The sequence below is a fragment of the Phyllosticta citriasiana genome (assembly GCF_038021145.1).
Source record: "Phyllosticta citriasiana strain CBS 120426 chromosome Unknown IWZ02scaffold_2, whole genome shotgun sequence".
Lineage (NCBI taxonomy): Eukaryota > Fungi > Ascomycota > Dothideomycetes > Botryosphaeriales > Phyllostictaceae > Phyllosticta > Phyllosticta citriasiana.
This window is the reverse complement of record NW_027117279.1, coordinates 1137688-1157959: the sequence shown is the minus strand read 5'-3', so window position 1 is coordinate 1157959 and position 20272 is coordinate 1137688. Positions and strand designations below refer to the sequence as shown.

At 54.1% G+C, this 20272-nt stretch overlaps 8 protein-coding genes across 8 annotated transcripts; 4 read left to right on the top strand and 4 right to left on the bottom strand.

Annotated features, from left to right (window-relative positions):
- Positions 1-563: 563 nt before the first annotated feature.
- IWZ02DRAFT_130865 (uncharacterized protein) lies at positions 564-2700 on the top strand. The gene is made up of 3 exons (XM_066761615.1): positions 564-1165; positions 1333-2585; positions 2645-2700. The coding sequence occupies exons 1-2, from the start codon at positions 1024-1026 to the stop codon at positions 2544-2546; spliced, it is 1356 nt and encodes a 451-aa protein (XP_066626130.1). The 5' UTR covers positions 564-1023; the 3' UTR covers positions 2547-2585; positions 2645-2700.
- A 1866-nt stretch (positions 2701-4566) lies between these two features.
- IWZ02DRAFT_442038 (uncharacterized protein) lies at positions 4567-6005 on the top strand. Its single transcript, XM_066766943.1, has 2 exons — positions 4567-4644; positions 4702-6005. Exon 2 carries the CDS (start codon positions 4717-4719, stop codon positions 5716-5718), a length of 1002 nt encoding a protein of 333 aa, XP_066626129.1. The 5' UTR covers positions 4567-4644; positions 4702-4716; the 3' UTR covers positions 5719-6005.
- A 101-nt stretch (positions 6006-6106) lies between these two features.
- Positions 6107-7742, top strand: IWZ02DRAFT_511375 (uncharacterized protein; the record flags this gene model as incomplete). The annotated part of the gene is made up of 3 exons (XM_066770533.1): positions 6107-6137; positions 6191-6435; positions 6487-7742. The coding sequence occupies 3 exons, from the start codon at positions 6107-6109 to the stop codon at positions 7540-7542; spliced, it is 1332 nt and encodes a 443-aa protein (XP_066626128.1). The 3' UTR covers positions 7543-7742.
- A 199-nt stretch (positions 7743-7941) lies between these two features.
- On the bottom strand, positions 7942-10091 carry IWZ02DRAFT_467547 (ferric-chelate reductase; the record flags this gene model as incomplete). The annotated part of the gene is made up of 7 exons (XM_066768564.1): positions 7942-8938; positions 8992-9090; positions 9141-9328; positions 9388-9451; positions 9501-9615; positions 9666-9916; positions 9982-10091. 7 exons carry the CDS (start codon positions 10089-10091, stop codon positions 7942-7944), a joined length of 1824 nt encoding a protein of 607 aa, XP_066626127.1.
- A 176-nt stretch (positions 10092-10267) lies between these two features.
- Positions 10268-12503, bottom strand: IWZ02DRAFT_130131 (putative cysteine synthase B). The gene is made up of 6 exons (XM_066761614.1): positions 12163-12503; positions 11918-12110; positions 11747-11870; positions 11543-11694; positions 11304-11494; positions 10268-11255 (listed from the first exon to the last, which is right to left on the bottom strand). Exons 1-6 carry the CDS (start codon positions 12353-12355, stop codon positions 10456-10458), a joined length of 1653 nt encoding a protein of 550 aa, XP_066626126.1. The 5' UTR covers positions 12356-12503; the 3' UTR covers positions 10268-10455.
- A 667-nt stretch (positions 12504-13170) lies between these two features.
- IWZ02DRAFT_371660 (putative MFS drug transporter) lies at positions 13171-15503 on the top strand (the record flags this gene model as incomplete). Its single annotated transcript, XM_066764581.1, has 13 exons — positions 13171-13311; positions 13369-13502; positions 13564-13813; positions 13871-13947; positions 13995-14093; positions 14143-14206; positions 14264-14399; positions 14450-14617; positions 14668-14720; positions 14770-14906; positions 14958-15023; positions 15076-15133; positions 15162-15503. 13 exons carry the CDS (start codon positions 13171-13173, stop codon positions 15501-15503), a joined length of 1725 nt encoding a protein of 574 aa, XP_066626125.1.
- A 477-nt stretch (positions 15504-15980) lies between these two features.
- Positions 15981-17153, bottom strand: IWZ02DRAFT_442008 (uncharacterized protein). The gene is made up of 3 exons (XM_066766941.1): positions 16796-17153; positions 16590-16741; positions 15981-16525 (listed from the first exon to the last, which is right to left on the bottom strand). The coding sequence occupies exons 2-3, from the start codon at positions 16699-16701 to the stop codon at positions 16284-16286; spliced, it is 354 nt and encodes a 117-aa protein (XP_066626124.1). The 5' UTR covers positions 16702-16741; positions 16796-17153; the 3' UTR covers positions 15981-16283.
- A 153-nt stretch (positions 17154-17306) lies between these two features.
- On the bottom strand, positions 17307-18107 carry IWZ02DRAFT_129871 (uncharacterized protein). Its single transcript, XM_066761613.1, has 3 exons — positions 18003-18107; positions 17925-17951; positions 17307-17867 (listed from the first exon to the last, which is right to left on the bottom strand). Exon 3 carries the CDS (start codon positions 17855-17857, stop codon positions 17552-17554), a length of 306 nt encoding a protein of 101 aa, XP_066626123.1. The 5' UTR covers positions 17858-17867; positions 17925-17951; positions 18003-18107; the 3' UTR covers positions 17307-17551.
- Between the last annotated feature and the right edge of the window lie 2165 nt (positions 18108-20272).

Below are 20272 nucleotides of genomic sequence, written 5' to 3'. Positions count from 1 at the left end.
GGCGGCGGCGCGTCGATCAAGCACCAGCGCTGCGCGTGTAGATCCGCTCGTCTCCACAATTCGCAACCTGGATCCGGGGTGACGGAGGGGCGTGCGAGGCATTTGTGACGACAGCGCTAAGGTACATGTAGCGGGCAGCACGTAAGTACTGATAGGCACAGTGGGCAGTCATGAGAGGGTGATGTGGTGGTGAGCTGAGGTGGTCTGGTCTACTTGGAAGCACAAGTGGACTCGAGTCGGGTGGGTGCTGGGCGACGGATGCAAGGGGCTAGTCACGATAGAAGAAGAATGACGTGGGAAGCGAAGACGACTGACTGATTGACTGACTGATTGACTGACTGACTGACTGACTGACTGGTGCGCGTGGAGGTACATGTACAGCTTGCAACCACGTGCGGAGAGCTGAGGTGCTTCCTTGGTGCAGTGCGTGGTATGTGGTGCTCTAGCAGCAGCAGCAGCAGTTGGTCGTTATCGGCAGCCGCCTTGTTCTAAATCCAACCCACATTACCTTACTTACCTTAACCATCGCTACCTACCAGCCGCCCCCGGAAAGGAGGACCCTGACTCCTCTTCCCCCTTCTCCACTCCCCAACCATCAACTTGCCTGCTCTCGCCGCTCCATCCTCTCTCCTGGCGCAGGGATCCACCACCTTATCGCCGTGGTAGCGTCATCCATCCGGCCTCCACTGGACCTTGAGCGCCATCACCCGTCACCTGCCCGTGAGACCAGAGACAAGTCGCACACACCTGACACTGCCACGCTCCTCAAGAACCTCTACCTCTGCCCCTCCGCATCGCGCTGGACTTCAAGGCTCCATTTCAAACTCGCGCCATCATCCTCTTAGACCCTCCTCTCCGCCGTTGCCAACTCATATCGGGACAAAGAAGCCCGGCTCGGCTCCCTCCGACCAAGGTCCCTGCCAGTCCGCTTTCGGCGTCGCGACCCTCTATCGCCAACTGCCCTCGCCGCGTCTCTTCCCACAGTCTTTTCTGTCTCTGCTTTGAGTCTCCAGCCTTTACATCATGTCGCCCTCGGACATGGACTTGCCAGATCACGGCCGAGCCACCGGCGCGTCCCGCGAGACAGGCCAGCAGAGCCGCGGTCATACTCCAGCCTCCAACCTCAATACGTCTGCACCTGCTGGTACCAGGTCGCGGTCAGATGGTGAGTAGTACTCCTGTGACGTCTTTGCCTATGACTCTTTTCTCGACGCCTACTCTCAACGTCGCGCCCATCTCCTTCATTTTCTTGTACCTTGCATATCCTCACCGCTACTGCAGTCGCCATGGACGACTTTCTGCAAGACTTTTGGACTTACAAGATCCTTTCAGATTCGTGGATCGAGGTTTCGTCGCAGCCCTCGTCCTCGTCGCTATCTTCGGCAAACGATGAAATCATAACGACCGGCCTTCGCGTTCAACACGACTCGAACCTTAATCGCCAAAGACGCCGCCACCAACAACGCGCCGCGGGCCGTCTGCATCTTGACGACCTGGGCTACCGGGGCTCCAGCGCTGGCACAAGCAGCCAGGAAGAGTATGAAGAGAGCGAAAGCGAGTCAGACCAGGTCTTGTCATCATCAAACGAGGGACTCCCACCGCAGCGGTCAGGCCGGAAACAGTATGCCATGTCGGATCATGCGGCCTCGGACGCCGAAGACGACGAAGACGAGAACTCTACTGCTGTGGGATACAATCGCGCGACCACAGAGCAATGCTTCACTCCCCAGCCCAACGCTTTTACGCACTCGGGCTCTGCTCCAGTATATCGCAATACGCCAGCCCAGCAGCAGACTTCGTACTTCGAGCGTCCTCGGGCAAGGAGAGGATCTAGTCAACGCCATTCATACCCATCGCAACAGTCTCACACTCCCTACAACATGATATCGCCTTCGCATCAAGCCGATCACGACGCAGCTTTGCGAGCCTCCCTTTCGACACTCCTCTCCTGTGCCGCCGCCGCACGAGGACTGCCCAAATCCCAGTCCTCCAGGGCAGCCCCTGCACCAACACCTTCGAACCGCGTTGATCCTTCAACTTTGCGCATGGTTCCCGAGTCTGCGCTGCCTTCTTCGTCCTCTCCATCACCCCCTGCTACACGCACTACAACTGCCAAAACGTCGTCATTGCGCACAACTACCAACGCTGCTACCAAAACGCAGTCGCGCTCTTCTTCTTCGGACAAGCACAAACGCCGTCGCTCCCGCGACCGACGTGGTTCTACCAAGAAAGCCCGTCGTACCCTCTCATCCGCCTCCATCGCCTCTCTTGACGACTCTACAGCTACAACCCTGTCTCCAACTCTTCTCACTTGGGTTGTCTCTGCTGGAGTAGTCGTGCTTGTGTCGGCGCTCAGCTTTAGCGCTGGTTATGTCGTGGGGCGCGATGCCGGCAGAGCAGAAGTGGAGATGCTTGGCGAGTTGGGCGGCAACGCTGGTGGCATCGGGGGTGGATGCGGCAGCGAAGCCTTGGGCAGGAGTGGCGTCACTGGGTCCGGGCTTGGTCTCAGGCGGTTGAGGCTTGCGGACGCCGTCAGGGTCTCGTGAAGAGACGGCACCTCGAGGTTCGTTGACTTATTACTGAAGGTGCTGGCTTGAGTCGCTCGCATCTTGGGTTGGTAATCTCTGCTAAGCTTTAGTAGCAGATGTACCAGCTATGATGAGTTGCAATCCGGTATTCTAGAAACTCAGTCGCTGCCATCACTGCACACTTCGAAGAAGGAACAGCGCCAGTCGCACAGATTTCAAGTAGAAGCGGTCTGTTGAACGGGTCGGGCGAAGTCGACAGCCTCAAGTCATCCGCTGTTACACTGCATCGACCGACCGACTTCTGCAAACAGACAGATGTAGTGGCGAGTATCAGGAGCTACTACAGGCACCAGTGCCAGTGAAGGAGGGTTGTTGGAGACAGCTCCCTTATGGAGGGAAAGCGACATGTTCGTGAGCCCATGTGGCCTAGTTGAATTAGTGCAGATACCTACGGTGGAGGGGCCACGGGGCAGTCGCCTGGCATCAGTCATGAAGAACGGCGTTTGCTCATGGAAATTTCATTTAGTCACGAGCGGGTATGGAGTTACTAGGGTAGAGCTTTTTTTCCTTTTCTAATACCTTCATACCTATCTAGCGTATCTCACTACCTTTCGTCTCACAAGTCCCCGCATGAATCCTCTTCAAAATTAATGTCTTGTCCTCTTTCTGAAATGAAGTCTCAATCTGCTTCTGGCGCTATTATGGTGGCATTAGGTCACCACGATCGCCATCTTCCCAAGCAAGGAAGAGCAACTCAAATACGGCCACCACCTACCACATGATAAGTTGGTCGAGGTAATCGAGCTTCCTTGGCCCCAGCTAAGCCAAAGAAAACTCTGCAGGGAAACCACGGGTCTCGTGTGTTGGGACGGCGGCGTCGCGTCTTCCATCAACAACTTTCTGGCTGAACTTCAAAGTTTGGACGAAGCCAACCAACAGTACTAATGAGGAAGTTGGGGATGCAGCGTATAAATTCTCTTTCTCCCTTCTCCTGCAAGCGGTCTTCGCCTCCAGTTCATCGCGCATTTTCGTTTCGAACACTTAGCTAAAGCGACCGAATATCTTTTCCTTCTTTCCCTTTCTTTTTTGTGCATAACCGATCTCGAAAGCTCACGACATCTCCCGGGCAAAGGTATGATCATTTGTGCAGTATTTGAGACGTGGAGAGATGAAGTACTTGCCGATGCTTGCATGCAGATGAGGAACATGCCGCGCATGCCTGTGCCTGAGACCACGGAGACCAAAGAGTCTCAGGACATGCAAGAGGACGAGGAAGTCCAGGGATCTCAGGGGTTCTCGACTGAAGCGGAACCCCCTATCCCAGAGACCTTTGCTATCTACGACAACGGTGGGGACGAGGACGAAGACGAGGAATCTTCTCCAGCAGAACCTCAACCCCGCGAACACGTCTATGTCGTCGGCTCCGTGCACGAGCAGGCGGATGCCGTAGAACCGCAACCTCGTAAGTAAAAGCCCACCAATTTTCGCCCATCGAAATGAGGATTGAACTGACAACGTCCCCGCACAGACAATCCAGCCGTCCTCGCCAACTACCAGGGCGTCTTCGACCGGTGGTACTCCACATACCACTCCTTCGTCCCCCATGCGACGGTCACTCGCTACCTGGATTTCAACCCCAGGCCTCTGCCCCTGTCTCTGACTCTGACTCTGGCACCGCTGCTCAGTCCCCGGCATTCTCCACATGCTGGTTCATGGCCTCGGCCAGCAGCGGCTAGGACTGACCCTACGATGCCGATGCGGATGCCGCCGCCAATGGCATTGGTGGCATCATCATTTGTCTTGCCTCACTGTCCGAATCCCATGGTACCGCGTGCTTTGCTGCCGCCATCCTCATCGCCGCCGCCACCGCCGCCGCCTGATGAAGGTGGTGACGGTGATGCTTGCCGCTGTGGATGCGGTGGTGCGCCGCATTAATAGGAGATGGTGAATGGAAGATGAAGAAAAGCAAGCGAGCGAGGTGATTCGATTCGGAAGCGGATTCGCGCCGAATGAATTGGTGAATGGATTCAAAGACACAGTTTGCTTATCATTTGCTTCCGAACTTTTCACCACTTTCTCGCATGTTCTGGACTTGGTGCTGCTTCAATTTTTTACAGTGAGTTTCCCCTTCCGTGTCAAAAACTCAAAACCTTGCGTTTGACCTCTGAGACAGATTCACTCTGAAAAGATGTCTGACTCCGACAATCCTCTTGGTCCTGGGAAGCACGGCGAGTCGAAGAGCCGTCTGCAAGAGACGATCTTGGAAGAAATCTCGCGGCGGCTTCCGCGTCAGCCTGTCATCGCTGGTCAGGCAAGTTCTGGTGGTTCTGGGGGAAGCTTCCGCGACCACAGCAATCTACCGCCTTTGATCATCGTCGGCAACGTCCAGCATCTGAGTTTGGGCACAAGTCGTCCCTCAGCTGTCCAGGCTACCGATGCCCATCATCAGCCTCCGCACGCGGCCTACTTCTCCGGCTCTCGAAATGTCTCCATCACGGGCGGCATTTCGCGTTCTACTCACCACTGCGGCCAAGGAAACGGCCAGCGAAACACAGAAGGCGGCACTCTTCCTCGCAACACTGACCGCGTGGGCGATGGATCCATCACAGTCGTCGATGGCGAGGTCCACAACCCTACCGCACACCTCCAGTCCCTGCGCTACTTTGAAGGCGCCCACCACTTCTCCATCGCTGGCGGCGCCGTCATGAGATCACACCAGCCCGTCACGCACGCGCCTGGTGAAGAGCCAACATTTCCTACGCCATCCGTCTGCCACGAGGACCCACAAGCCCAGCTCGACACGCCCGCCGTCGTTCAAAACGTAAACACTTCCGCTGTCCCCTCGGCCCACGGCTCCCCGGCTCCTCCCCCTGAACCGGTTCAGGATCAACGCACCCCACCCGCCAGGCAGTTGCCGGCTCTCAACCCCGTCACGCCCTCGCCATATCGTCCGTGCTGGGAGGGCACTGCGGCCGAGACGCTCCTTCATATCGGTAGTGATGCTGGTGTTGGTCGATCTGGGGCCACTGTTGAGTCGCCGTCGCCGTCTCCGCCCCCGTCTGAGTCGATCAGTCATCCACGGTCGGGTCGTGAGGGCAAAGCCAGGTATCGTTTGCGTGCGCCTGGTCGTGCGTGGCTCTTTGGCCGCAGGACAAAAAAAAGGCAGAGTGACGAAGAGGAGGAACCATGATGATTCAGAGTCAACGGTTGGAGAGTCAGGCACGTTAGCGAGCGAGGCCCTGCGGTTGCGAGGGATATGAGCGTGGGATGATGCCGTGGGTGTGATGAATATGTTGTAAAGACGATGGGTGGCGGAGGCGTTGATGATTCTCAAATTGCACTTTCCTGTGGATTCGGTGAACGGTTGCTTCTAGCGGTGAACGGTCGTGCTTTCCTGGGAGAGTTGTTGAGTGGCTCTCGAGGGAAGGTAAACAAAGTACGCACTCTGCAGTCTAGAATAGAAGGAACCTGCGTGACACTTTCATCTGTGCACCCATCGTGTCTCTCCCTTCCCGGTAGCCTCTCTCCTCTTTCGTCGTACAATCAATTGTTTTAACATCTTCACACTGTATTTCAATATGAACCCTGCATGGGGAAAAGATGACAATGGTGAGTGTTTCACTCCTTCATCTCTACTATACTGACGACCCATGGAATGGCAGCGATGCCGCTGGATCAAGCTACCTTCGACATGCTGTACTCGCAATCAAACAACCACAACACCAGCTGGAATCAACCCTCGTCCCACCCAGTCGACGAGGGTATCGAAGAGGCGCAAGATCTTCCGGCTTCTTCCTCCCATAACTACAACAGAGCAACATCTACCACGGATTGGAAGCCCCCCGATGCAGACGAGAGCTGGGTCCCAAATTCAGTCGTCTCCGACTGGGACGAATCGACTGCCATGGTCTCCCAGACGCCCGGCGAGACTGCCGACAGCGGCGACGTGGACGCTTAGCAAGCACATCAGCAGTTTCTGAGAGCGGATTCAAAATTTTCGAATTCAAGCGCAGGCACGAGGCAGCGTACTGACAGCCCGTCACTCGAATTTGCAGCTGCCTTAAGCCTAAGTCAAGGGCTGCGAAACAAAAGGCCGCGCACGTCAGACGTGGCTCGCAACGCAGGAGATGCCTTTGTCCAACAGCACTCGTCTTCGGCAAATTCAAGTTCACAGATATCCACGCCAATAGACCCTATGCTCTTACAAGCGCCGCTCAATCCCCCTGATCTAGGTTCATTGCCGCAAATATCCCGCCACGGGCCTGGGGCCTTGGGGCAAGTGCAAAGGCAGTCGCATGGGCAACAGCATGGACAAACGCATCCGCAAGAATCGACGGGCCCAACTCCTCAACTACGTTCACAGCTCGAACGCCCATTACCATTTCAAAATCAGGTTCCTCAACAAGTTCTGCCCCAAACCGCCTCATTTGCCTCAGCGCGACATCATGCGCAGAATTTACGCCTCGAGCAGGAGCTTCGTCAAGGAATCCGACCTGGTCCTCGAGGCCTTTTCCATGTCTTTCAGCACAACGGTACTCGACAACCTCCCCTACCAAATCCTCAGAATCCTCCTGCCCGCATCCGCCCTCATGTCCCCCTCGAACCTACAGTCCGGCGCCCGGTAACAAAAGACAAATGGTGGTCAATCAGCCGCCACAATTGGCTCTGGCTCCTGCAAACGAAAGCCAGCATGGCGGAAACGTGGACGCACGTCGGCCGCATCATGGAGGGCGCGGGCGAGCAGGTGCGGCCCTGCGATGGCTGCAAACTGCGCGGCGTCGAGTGCTACATGTACGGGGCCAAATTTGCGTCTTTTTACGGCACGGTCTGCGCTCGTTGTCGCATGAATGCCGAGTTTTGTTCGCATGTTGTGTCCGACCGTCGTCAGATGTGGAGGCCGGATCGCCCGGACGCTTACGTTCTGGTCGTCAGAGAGGAGCTGGACATGATGTCGTGGGATCGCGATAATGCTCAGGAAGTTGACTTGGGTGCCGAGGACGAGGCGGGTAGGTAGGTAGGTAGAGCAAAGGTATTTGTGGGGTTGGTAAGAGCGTCGTTGAGGGAATGTGAAGGCAAGTCATTAAGGCGACTCAGTGTCTTGAATTTGATGGGTTGGAATGAGGCACTTGAGCTTCGTTACTTTGATCGTGAATGCAGTTCAGAATTTCAGATTGGACTGGGATGATACGATGCTGCGGATTGAAAAATCGGAATAGTCTAGCATGGCCACTGTGATTTCAACGAGTACGCTATTGCAAACAAGTCCTGGCTCCCTTGCGTGTCACTTTCGCGACCGCAACAGCAGAATGAACAGCACAAAGTGATTTAGTTACAATATCTACTCTATCTGTGCATCATTTACCATCTGTTCAATAGATTAGCTCAAGAACGAGACGTTGAGGACCAAAAAGACTCACGAAAAATGCTCGCTGTGGAGGTAAACCTCCTTGGCACCACCACCCCTGACGACCTCGAGCTGCGCCTGCGCAACCGCATTGCGCACATCGTACAGCAGCTCCGCGGGACCGCACACGACGACAGCGACCGAGCGGCCGGACTCGCGCGACGCGGTGCGAATGATGGATCGCACGTCTGGTCGGCCCCGCGTCAGGTCGACGTAGCTCGCCTCGACGACGCCGCCCGATTCCTTGGACATGGCCTCTGGATCGTCCGGCGACTGGGCTCCTCGCGCAGTAAGGTGAGCGTGTGCCTGGACGGCGACGTCCTCGTCCGTGACGCCGTACGTCTTGAGCAGGTGCTCGACTTCGCTGATGAACCACTGCTTGACGCCCGAGACGCGGGTCGTCACGATCATTTGAATCTGCGTGCGCTGGTCGTGTCTTTGCAACTCTGCCTCCTCCTTGTTCAACGCAGCTAACAGCTGCAGATTCCGACGCATGCCGTATTCCAGCAGCGGGAAGGCGAAGCCGACGCCTGATCCGCCGGCGATGAGGATGACGTTGTCGTGCTCGAAGAGCTGCGCGGCGCCCACGTCTCCGTACGGGCCGTCGAGCAAGACTGGGAATGAAGCTGCCTTGGACGGCTCGTCTGCGAGCTGCGCCAGCTTGCCCGTCAGCCCGCGCGCCGGCTTGATAATGAAGCGCAGCTGCGGCTCGGTCTCGGGCCGCTCAGGGGGTACCGAGCAAATGGTGAAGGGATGGCTGGAAAGGCTGTGGATGCCGAGGCCCATGAAGCGCAAGAAGACGTGCTGCCCAGGAGACCAGGTGAAGCCGGTCGGAATGGCCTTTTCGGCGGCCTTTTGGTGGTGGATGGGGATGATGGCTTCGACGAATCCGCCGGGGAGGGTCGAGAGGCTGGCGATGTGGCACACGCCGTAGCTGAGGTAGGTGCGGATGTTGGAGTAGAGGAGGCTGGCGACGTAAATGACGCCTGTTGCGATGAAGTAGTCCCTGCATTTCTCTCGTCAATCGCTGACTCTTTCGGCGCACGAGGTGTTGCTCACCATGATGTCAGGCGGAAGTCGCAGTGGAAGAAAAAGAATAGCACAAAGATCAGGGCGGCCAGATAGTGTGTCGCCTTGAAGAACTCGTAGAACCGCGCGCTGACAATCGTTAACATGTTGATTCAGGGGCTCGCATAGAAGGACAATACCGAATCGGCCGGATGGAAAAGACAGTCAAATATGCTTGCGCCAGCAGAGCAACCACTCCGGTCCAGTAGACGACGGACGTATTCCACTCCTCAACCATATCGCCCTTGTCAATGTGGTATACGATGAAAGGAAAGGTGTGGATCAGAGCGAGGAGAAACATGGCATGGGATGCCCATTGGTGGAAGATCTAGAGACATATGGTCAGAACATGGTCCAATTTCTTGCAGCACGTCGCATAGTACTTGCCTGGAGTCTCTCGTGGGATATTCCAGTCACAACGGTGATGAGGTTTGCCTTTGCGGCAAGTGCTCTTTCTAGAATCAGCTCTGGCGCATTGTCATTGGCGCCGCTTGACTCACAGGACAAAGGGCAACAAGGCGACGGCCATCCAGCCGGTTCTTGTGGCCAGTGGAGGAGAATTTCCAAAGGAGGCTGTTGTTGGCCAGTAATAGGGCTTGGGTCCGAATGTCAAGCCTGAGACAAGGCGTCAGTTTTGCTCCGGCGTGGTGGCCGAACCAACACACCAAAGAAAAATATTGTGCCGGCAGCACCCAGGAGAAGGTGACTGAGGGGCGACGTGTAGGACCCTATCCATGGCAAGCGGAAGCTGCGGTATGTGAAGTATCGAAGTACGGCGACAATCCGCCGGGTGGGTGAGTTGACGGCGCGCGGCTTTGTTGATATCCTAGACAAGACATTCCCGACTGTGATCAGGCCGATGGCGCCAACCACAAAGTATACCGTTGTGAGGGCGAATCGGTGGTCTGATTGGTACCTGCATGTCAATTAAGCATAGTTCAGCAAGGCGAGTAGCTCCCGTGGCACTAATGCTGAGATTACCAGTATCTCCAAAAGCCGTTCCTGTAGGCGCATTGTTCAGGGTTCAGCTTGCAGTGGTCCATCCGCGAGGAATGCAGCATAACCGGCGAGTCAAGCCAAGGGGCGCCCATGGTGAAGATAGAGTCGCCGGGTTCGGGGCTGGCAGTAGGACAACAAACGAGTGGAAGTGTTGGAGGTGAGCACAGAAAATGCGCGGATCATATACCAAAGCTGACGTCTGGCGAGGGAGAGGACGAAAGAATGGCGGCGGTGGACGGGCAGCCATGTTCGGAGCGAGGCGTCAATTGCAGACGCAGGCGGCGCAATATCGAGGTGGTTGTCGCTGGTTGTGGGTGTTGCGCATGATTGAGCATGTTAGTACCGTTTCAGGCAAGTCTGACTACGCATCCCAGCAGAGTGGAACCATTTCTTTCGCTTGCCCATCCATCTATCTATCCCATGCACCACCTGCACCTCTCTACATGTACCCGGACCCTATGCAGCATCATCCGAACTAATCATCGTCACAGTCTCCACAATGCCACTCGTCGTCTCCTTCTCGCTGCTGCACCTCTCCCACTGGCCTTTGGCCTTGGGCCTCCAGTTGAGCATAGCGCCCGCTCCTCCCGCAGCGCTGTCAGCCTGCATTCCTTTGGCGCGGAGGATACTGCTGGCTACCCTCGCCGTGTCACCATTGTAGCACACGACGAGAATCGGCCTATCATGTAGACTTGACACTCCAGAAATGGTGCATGCTTGGCTCTGCGCACTGAAAAACGCCTCCATCTCGAGCCATTGCTCCTCCAGCACTGCGCTGTCGAAGAACACCGACGGCATCTCAGCCTTGACCGACCGCATGGGAATGTTGATGGCCCCCGGAAGATGCCACTTGTTGTAGTCTTGAGGCTGCCGCAAGTCAAGAACCGTCGTCGTGGCTCTCGGCTCAAGGTTCCAAGGCAGATCTTCCGCCGCTGCATGTCCAGAAGTCATGCGGACGTCGAAGAATCGGCTCAAGGCGTCCTCAATCGTCAACTCCCATGCTTCGTCGTAGCGGTACTTGTCGACTGCTCCAAGCCGCTGCAAAAACGTCAGCTTCGCGCTTTTGGAGGACCTTGTTCGACTTACCGCGTCCACGATTGGGTGAAAGTGACTGCTGTCCAACTTTTCAAAATACTCGCCAACGTACTGGTATGGCAAGTCGCAGCAGAGGAAGACGCAGTGGATTTCACCATCATCGTTTGCAATGTCCTTGAGTGTGCCCTCCTGCTTTCGCTTCTCAAGAAACTGGTACAGTCCTGCAAATGGTTAAACTGACACTTGACAGTTTTGGGAATACTGCTTACCCTTCAGGTTGAACCCAGAAGAAGGGCCACAGATCAGACCCTGGCGGGTAAGGGTAAGCGAAAGCGAATAGCTATCGACCGAGCCGACTTCCTCGAGAGTGTCAATCGCCTGTCTCCAGGGGAACCCGACTGGAGACATCAAAGCAAGAGACCGTGGACCAGGAACGCGATCTCCAGCGGCTGTGCAAACACTTCTCAAACTTTAGCCGGATATCGCGAACAAACTTCGGAACACTTACCCAACTTTCACAACTGAAGGTTTGGCATCATTGAAATACGTCCCCAATCCGGTCATGGTTCCAGAGGTGCCCATGCCAGCGCAGACGACATTGATGTGAGGCAGCTGGCGCAGAATTTGGGGACCCGTCCAGCGGTAATGTGCTCGCCAGTTCTGGAATTGCGTCACTCAAAAAGTTGGCTTCAAATTGGCAAAGGCTCATTACCGCGTCATTATCGTACTGGTTTGGGTTCACAACTGTCTCGTCGGTCTGAGCTTTGCGGCGTGCTGCTTGGATGCCGCCCCTCTCGTCCAGTGGCTCTGGCTGCGAAGGACCGCCGTGGAGCTTACTAGAGCCTCGTTAGAAATACATTCGTCATTGTCTGGTCCTTCTCACATGTTCAGCCCAAAGAATTGCATGAGCTTCAGCTTCGTGTCGCTGGTCTTGTTGCTGAGGTATGCTCTGGTATCGTCGATTCCATGGTATACACGGCCAAGGAGTGACATGGAGATGACCGTGGACCCTGAGCTATACTCGATGATCGTCTGCGTCTTTCCAGGACGCACTGTCTTGTCAAGAAGGCCTCGCGCTGCATGGACGTCAGTACCAAGAGCCAAGAGTCGCACAAGATATGATCTTACCGGGAAGTGCTTTGACATTGTTCGCAGGGAGCATCGTCATCATCTTAGCGTAAATACGAACTCCATCTTGGCGATATGGATTCAGCGAAGCCGGAATCTCGACGAGCGGGAGAGGAGGTTGTTGGTCAGGATCGTAATACTTCTTCAACGAGTCCTCTCCCGTGTAAACGTTCTGCGGGTTCGTCTCGCCCATGGTTGCTGTAGAGGCAAAGTTTTCGGAGAATAATGGCAGAAACAATGCGTAGCGTTTCTCGTGAAATAAGAGGATGGGCGTGAAGAATTTTAGTACTCCAAACAAGGTACTCAAAACATGAATTGCCGACCAGAGGTCACATTGCAAACTTGCCAAACACGTCGTACAAGGCCGGCCGTGCACTTATACCCTGATGGCGCACACGTCGACATTTGATGCGTCTCGTGGGGTGGATCTCTGGGTCTCATTCCAGGCTGTAGGGGAGATGCTAATGTCGTGTTTGTATGGGGCTCAAACATGGCAGCGCCATTCATCTCACCATGCTGGAGGCGCTGCAACTGCTACCCGCTGTTCTGGAAGGGGTCAAACAGCCGATCTCCTGAGCACTTATGCGCAAATAAGCGGTGTGATCCAAGCGGCTCGATGATCCTCCACCATCTAGTGATAGTTCGGGCGCCGTGCACAGCATTCCTGAAACGGGTTAATCAGATGCCGGCTCGCAACGCCATCCCGCGTTCCAGTTGGAGAGGCATTCGGATTTACAGGTGCCCAAAGACTCACTGAGCAAGACTCGCGTGGCTGCGACTGGAGCATCGCGACTGGAACACCTGGATGTCACGCTCCACTTCCAGTTGTCCCCCATCTCCACTTGTTGAATCATCGCTCGGCAATTCTGAGAGCGTGCCAGGAGGAGCGTGCAGCTGTGAATTGGCATTGCTCATTATTGCCGGCTGCTGTCTCATCCCCCTCCTTTTAACACTGCCGTCTGGATTCTCTTCCACGCCATAGACTACCGAAACCGTTCAAGCCGCGGCATGACTGAGAATAACGGTGAAATCCAGGTACAGTCGCGACCTGATGTCAAGGTTGTCGCGGAAGCCGATGTCGAAACCGTTGGGGCCGCCCCGGTCTTCAACGAGCAGACAAACTATCTGCCAAAGAGCAAAATCATAACGGTAAGTCGACGAACGGGGATCCAGATCCTTTGTTTGGCTGTGATTGATAAGAAATAGGTCTTCCTGGCATGCGCAAGCATCGATTTCGCGGCACTGTTGGATCAGACCAGTCTGGCGGCAAGTCTGTCCATCATAGGCAGTGCGCTTGACGCCAGTGACCAGAGCTCCTGGATCTCAGGAGGATACTTTGTGTCCGTAGCGCTCCAGAACCTCGCAAAACAAATTGTCCGGCTCACTGACGCATTCCAAAAGCACGTCTACCGCGTGTCAACTTTTGTACGGAAGACTCTCCGACATTTGGTCCCGCAAGATCATTCTCCTGATTGGCATTGCCATCTTCTTTTTCGGTTCCCTGGCGGCATCGCTTGCGCAAAATGTCGTGCAACTGATCATCTTCCGTGCTTTCACCGGTGTGGGAGGTGGCGGGCTCATGACCGTCGCCCAGATGATTGTCAGCGACGTCGTTCCGCTCCGAGAAAGGGGAAAGTACCAGGGCATCTTGGTGAGTGAGAACTGTCAGACGGAAAGGAGGACGCAGCTGACCCGTTTTCGTCGACAGGGGGCGTTTGTCGCCTTGGGCAACGGCGTCGGTCCCGTCATTGGTGGTGCGCTGGCGTCTCAAAGCCACGATTCTTGGTATGCCATCATCTGCTGGTGTGAGATTGACTGCTCATTTTTCCCAGGCGATGGATATTTCGACTCAACCTGCCCCTAAGCGTGATCATGGTGGGCTGCGTCGTTTTCTTCATGCCCCTGAAGAAAGTCCAAGGAGACTGGAAGCTGTAGGTCTGTGCAAATCTCTCAAAAGCGAGACTCTGACTCCGTCCGCAGTAAGATCAAAGCAATAGATTTTTTCGGCGCAGGACTTGCGCTGGGTGGTTCGTCGGTGCTTGTGGTATGTACCAGTGGGAACATGTCGACCCATCCGCCGCGCTGACGTGGCTGGCTACAGTTGGCCTTGACCTGGGCCGGTTCGGAGTATGAATGGAACTCTGCTCATGTCATTGCCACCTTCGTTGTTGGGATCTTTGTCTGCATCATCTTCATGCTATGGCAGTGGAGAGGAACGTCTGTACCATTGGTGCCTTGTAAGTTTGCATCTTTAGTCCTCTGGAAGACTTGCACTAACAAGCCAAAGTGCACATTTTCAAAAGCAAGGTCGTGGATGGAGCATGTCTGACCATGTTCATCAACGGCTGGAATTTTGTAGTCCAGGTCTACTACATTCCTACCTTTTACCAACTGGTTTACGGCTACTCGGCAACGAAATCAGGAGCTCTTCTGCTTCCCATTACGCTGGTGCAGAGTAGGTTTGATCCATGTCTTCGAGAGGCCGAAAATATCTAATGATTTCAGCCTTCAGTAGCACGCTTTCTGGCTTGATCGTGAGCTGGACCGGTCGGTATCGGGTAAGTGAGATTTCTGTTGGCCAAGAAATTGCTCTAAACGCGGGACTAGGAAAACATCCTAATGGGTTGGATCGCTTGGGCCATCGGTCTTGGTCTTTTTTCGACTTTGAACGAACATTCCGGCCTTGGGAAACAAGTCGGATTCTCAATCATTACCGGATTCGGAGTTGGGCAAACACTTCAACCGTAAGCCGCACAAAGATCGCGCCGTTGTTCGGCATGGCTAACTCGACCAAGATCTTTGGTTGCGATACAGGCCGGAGTGGATCGTCGCGACATGGCGGTGGTGACGTCCTTCCGCAAGTAAGTTGACTCCCAAGCGGCGCCGCAACCGTGGCTGACGGAAGCAAAAAAGCTTCATTCGGAATCTAGGATCCACTTTGGGATTAGCAATTTCTGGGACAATCATGCAAGTTAACCCCAGGCCAACACCGCCTTCAGACGCTGACACTTCGAAGGAACAACTCGCTTCGCTCCGCTCTCGTGCCTGCGGGCTTGTCACAATCCGAACTCCGCCAGCTTATGAAATCGCCGAAGAAATTTCTAGAGTCGTACAGCGGTGAAGGCGCAGCTCAAATCAAAGAGACGCTACTCAGCGCCTACAAGCGCGGGTTTAGAGCGATGTTTTGCGTCATGGCCGCATTAGCTGCGGTCGCCTTCTTTGCCGCCTTTGCCTTAATGCCTCAGATCACTCTAAATCGTGCAGACGACGAAAAATTAAAGGCCGAAGGACGAGAGCAGATGAAAAAGGGCGACGAAGAGGGACCAAGCGAAGAGAAGTAAGGTTCTGCCAAGCGCGTCGCACATGGTTTGCGACTGTGTTTGACCTTAGGGGTCCAGACGCAGATCGATCGCATGCGCCACAAGCGCTCAAGCGAGCGGAACATGTACAGTAGTGATAGGGGAATGCGAGTGTAATAATCAGTCTTTTCGTCCACTTTGAGAACATCCATACCAATTATAATGAACCTCTTCGCTGTTCCAGGGCTCCTCTTTGTACGGGCTCGTACGTGAAGGGGGCGAGTCCATGGCTGGGGATTCGAAACGCTGAATTGGCGAGTGCCTTGGATAGATATGCACGAAACCGCGATCTGTTGTTGTAGAAGAGAGGGGCAGGTGTGGGAGGTACGAGGTCGCGATGCGACACGATTCGGCCGGATCACGCTATACCTAATTTGATAGACTAAGCTGGAACTGTCAGCATCACTACGCTTACTACTTACTCATGGACAACAATCTTTAATGTCACACACCTAAACACCCGGACACTCACCCACATAACAACCTGGTAATCTCTATACCTGCGAGCTGCGCACCCCGAGCTGACACATTATCACGTTCAGCCATGGTCGTTGCTTTGAGCACCAGGAGAAATGCAAGGGGAGAAACGCAAAGAGATTGATTAAAAGATTCCTGCTTGAAGAAGGTGTGTATCTGCTACTTTACCCCATGTATACAAATGCCTTGGGCCCGGCCCATAAGCTCCACCCAATCCTGAAAAGAAAACACAATGAAAGAGCTCCAACATCGAATATCTTTCCGCGGCATGCAATACTGAAGCGCTTAACCCATCAACATCCTGGAGTCCTTGCTGGCCTTGCAGCCGTCGGCCTGCTTTTGAGGAACCTTGACAGTACCCCTCTGACAAGTGAAATGGGCTAAGATGCCGACAATCTTCTGAGCCTCCGGAGAGCATTCCTTGGACACGCAGCAAGCCGTGCGGTCGACGACATCCTGGTGAGTGCAAAAGCAAGCCTCGTCTCCGGGCGGGCAGCCGCTCTTTTTAAAGCAGCTCTCGAAGCAGCTGTTGGAAGGCTCAGTTCGACCCATGGACATTTTCAAAAAGGAGATGGTGTTGTGTCACTCACCCGTCAGAATCTGGGCTGGTGCTTGCACCAGAATCCTTTCCGAAACCCTGTGCCAAAGCCGAGCTGAGGACGGAGCCAGCAAAGGCGAAGATAGCGATCGACGAGAAGCGCATTTCGTGAAGAATGACGAAAGATGTATAGAGACTGTTCAAAGTAAGTAATCCTCTCCAGGAATTTTGCGAGTTAACATACTTACCTATGACACAGAGACTACAATTATTCAATGAGGCCAGCGTGGTTACCGCAGTTTATATAGGCAGATATGAACAACAAACGGCACCAAAGACCAAAACATGAGACACACGTACAGCGGGGAATTATCGAACTCAGCTTGTTCGCGACCTCGAATTGATTGACTCCCGCTCCAACGAGGATTGTTTTGGTGACGCTCAGCTGCTCACTGCCGAGGTCGCAGGGCACACTGTAGTAATCTCCAGACTTTGGATCATCTCGGACCGTGCGAGTTCCGTAACACCACCACACCGTGCGACGACCGTCATCCGAGGTACTTACTCAAAAGAGGACCGCACAATGCGGTCGAATCCAGGCAGAGGATCAGGTCCAAGCGGTAGAGAAAATGGTTTCTAACGACTGAATTTCTGTTTTCGCACAGACCATACTCAATCTGGACCTTTGATGAACTACCGACATCTACCAGTTCGGTCCGCCAGTTACCGGATTTTGACCTCTCCCCGCACTATTCTACGCAATTTGAGCGAGCAACCCTTTGTTTCGGCGACGCTAACTACTGGATTCTGTTTACAGTATAACTGCCCGCGGTTTTGGAATTAAAAAGATCAAATGTCGCGGACTGCAACAGCCTATTATCAAAATCCCAGTGCCCCACTCCAAACCGGGAAAACATTGCACGATTATACCTTTGTACACTCGTTGCCATTCGACGGATTCGATACCAATATGTACAGGCTTGTCTACAGAAATTCTTTAGCGCATACCACTAACTCAAATCATCCTTTTGCCCCCGGCAGCGGGATCTTTACACGCATCGCTTTGATGATCCGGAATCTTCGCCGGCCCTTGCGGACAAACCAAGTTTGACACAACTCCAATGATAGACTGAACTTCTTTAGAGCAGACCTTCGAAACACAGCAGGAGGCCTTGTCCAAGGCAGCTTGATTCTTGCAGAAGCACTGTAGATTTTCGCAACCGGCTTTGGCAAAGCATGGCTTGAAGCAGCCATCCGTCCCAGGATTCTGTCCGAGGGCGACGCCAGCGAGGCCCAGGATGGCAATGGTTGAGAACCGCATTTTCAACTGTCTAAATGGTCAGTGCTCAACCTTCGCGCCCTGCGCCCTCATCTTTCCCGTGTCTTACAGGAATGGAAAGTTATTCAAAGAATGGCTGCGCACGTTGTCAGTCAAAATTAGAGGCACGTAGATTTTGAAGTCATACCTGGTATTGTACACTTGAGTCGACAATCTGCGCCAGACTTGTGTTGGGGCCAACAACAACTTATATACAGACCATGGACTAGCCGCAACAATCGCAAAGACAGTCACAGCTCCAGTTTCCCCGTGTCGAGTAGATGGAGTTTTCGGATTGGTGGTGCAGCTGCACAACGCAGAGAAACATGACGTTGCCGCGTCCAACGAAGACAGGCATCCCACAACTCCGCGTCACTCTCAGCAAAACGATGGCCATCAATTCTCCATGATCTTTGCCCTTCGCGAAGCACTCGCAGAAGGGACCCCGGGGACGCGTGTGTGTTGTAGATTGGCTCCATTGCTGCATGAGCTCATAAGGAGAGGGACGCCTTCCTGCAACATCAGGGGGGGGGGGGGGGGGGGTGGGGGTGATCGTGTCTCGGATAGGTAAGTAGAAAAGGTCGACGAGCGCGCTTCCCCGTCATCGCTCTTGTATTAGACCATCGGGTCAAAAAGCTTAGCATTGATACCGACTTACCCATTCGAAGAGCCGCGGGAAGCACGTCGTCTGATTTGCTGAGCGCCCCTGCTCGCCCCTTGCCAACCTCTGCCAGGGTCGTCGTGCCACACTTTAATGTTTCGGGCTGGGATCTGGCACCGCTGTCGACCGAGGCAGTTTGTCCCTTCTCCTACGAAACAGGATTGTTCAAAAACGTGGCTTACCTCGCTTGGCTTCAACTCAGCCACGTTTCCCTATTTCGCTTCACGGCGAAAATCGATTCCGCTGCCCGGTTCGTCAAGTCTATATCCAATCTTGGGTGCGTGTTGTCGAACTGCTGAAAGCAACGACCCCAGGGCTCAAGAGAGCGAGTGCCGAAAGTGAAGGCCGCGGCGCAGAAGGTGCAATCTCCAAATCGGTCGATTCATCGTGGAGGGTTCATCCAAATCAACGAACCTGGTGGCATGACGCTGGGGCAACATGTTGTTGGCACTCAGTAACGATTACTCCTTTGGGAAGCGACTAAGCAGGCACCTACAAACCCGGTCTTGCCCAGCTGGCTAAAAGAACGACAATAAATCTCACTCCCAGTCAGTCTTTACCCTAAGCAATACGAGTCTATACCCTTTTCGGTCAATTGTTCTTCAAAGTTGTTCTGATGCTTCCGCAGCGAATCCTTATTAGTCGACAGCGAATGACTTTGGGAGAAATCTTGTGTGGCAGCTTCGCTTTGCTGGCTGTCGTCATATTTGCCAACACATTTCAGGAAAGACAGACAGGAATCGTTTAGGGTGATTTTTCTTGCCCACCGTGCAACATTGAAATCCACACCATCCAGTCGCCTGCTAGTGAATAGTCCCACCAAAGGTTTGGTGACAAGGACGACAAAGGCACGGGACGTCGACGGCAACGGACGGTACAACGCGGATACAAGCTTCGCAGCAGGACCGTGTGCGGCAATCATTCATCTCCGCAACGATAGCTTCCTTCATGCCAAGAGAAAACCAGAGATCCCCGAAGCGTGTCCCCCGCGGTGCCCTCAGCCTCACTGCTCCTGCTTTCCAAGATTTCGGTACTCTCCTGTGCAAGACGGTCGATCAGATGTTTCTTGTGAAACAACCCGTCTATTTAGTCCAATAAAGCAGAATCCGCTAGGAGGGATGCTGCGTCGGGAAAAATTCCTTTTTCGTTCTGGAAACCACGCAACCCACGGCACATTCCGCCCGCGCTACTTACTGTGGCTGTAGACGTTGTTGGATCGAGCCTCGACGATGTGCTGGGTGACCGTCGGCATCGCCGAAATTGACAAGTCGGAGACAACGGGTAGGGTCGATGGGGAACAAATGGATGAAACTAAGTCGTACAATACTGGGCAAGCGGTAGAGATCATGTTTCGACAGGTGAGTAAGCTTGGAAAGGATACTAGGGGGGTAAGCTTTCGACTGGTAGAAGACTCTTGAGGAAAGAAAAAAAGCAATTTGTAAGCGAGGAAAGCATTTTTCATATCATGACCCGTCGTATCGTGAAGAAGTAAAAGCACTTTCCTGTTATGAGCGGATCTTAAGTCAAGAATTACTCGGGAGCGGGAAAGCAGGAGATTGAAAAACGTTTGGTCGGGCAATTCTGTTCCAATCCAAAAAATGAAAACGAATGATTCGTCTCAAACTCCGAAAGAAATAGTCAGCGCTCAACGCAGTCTCCTCCATATTTTGTCCTCTCGGAAGTTGTGGAGCTGTTTCGTCACTGTCGTATGTCGCGCCATTCCCTCTGATATTCACTCGCCCTCTGAGTCCTCCGCA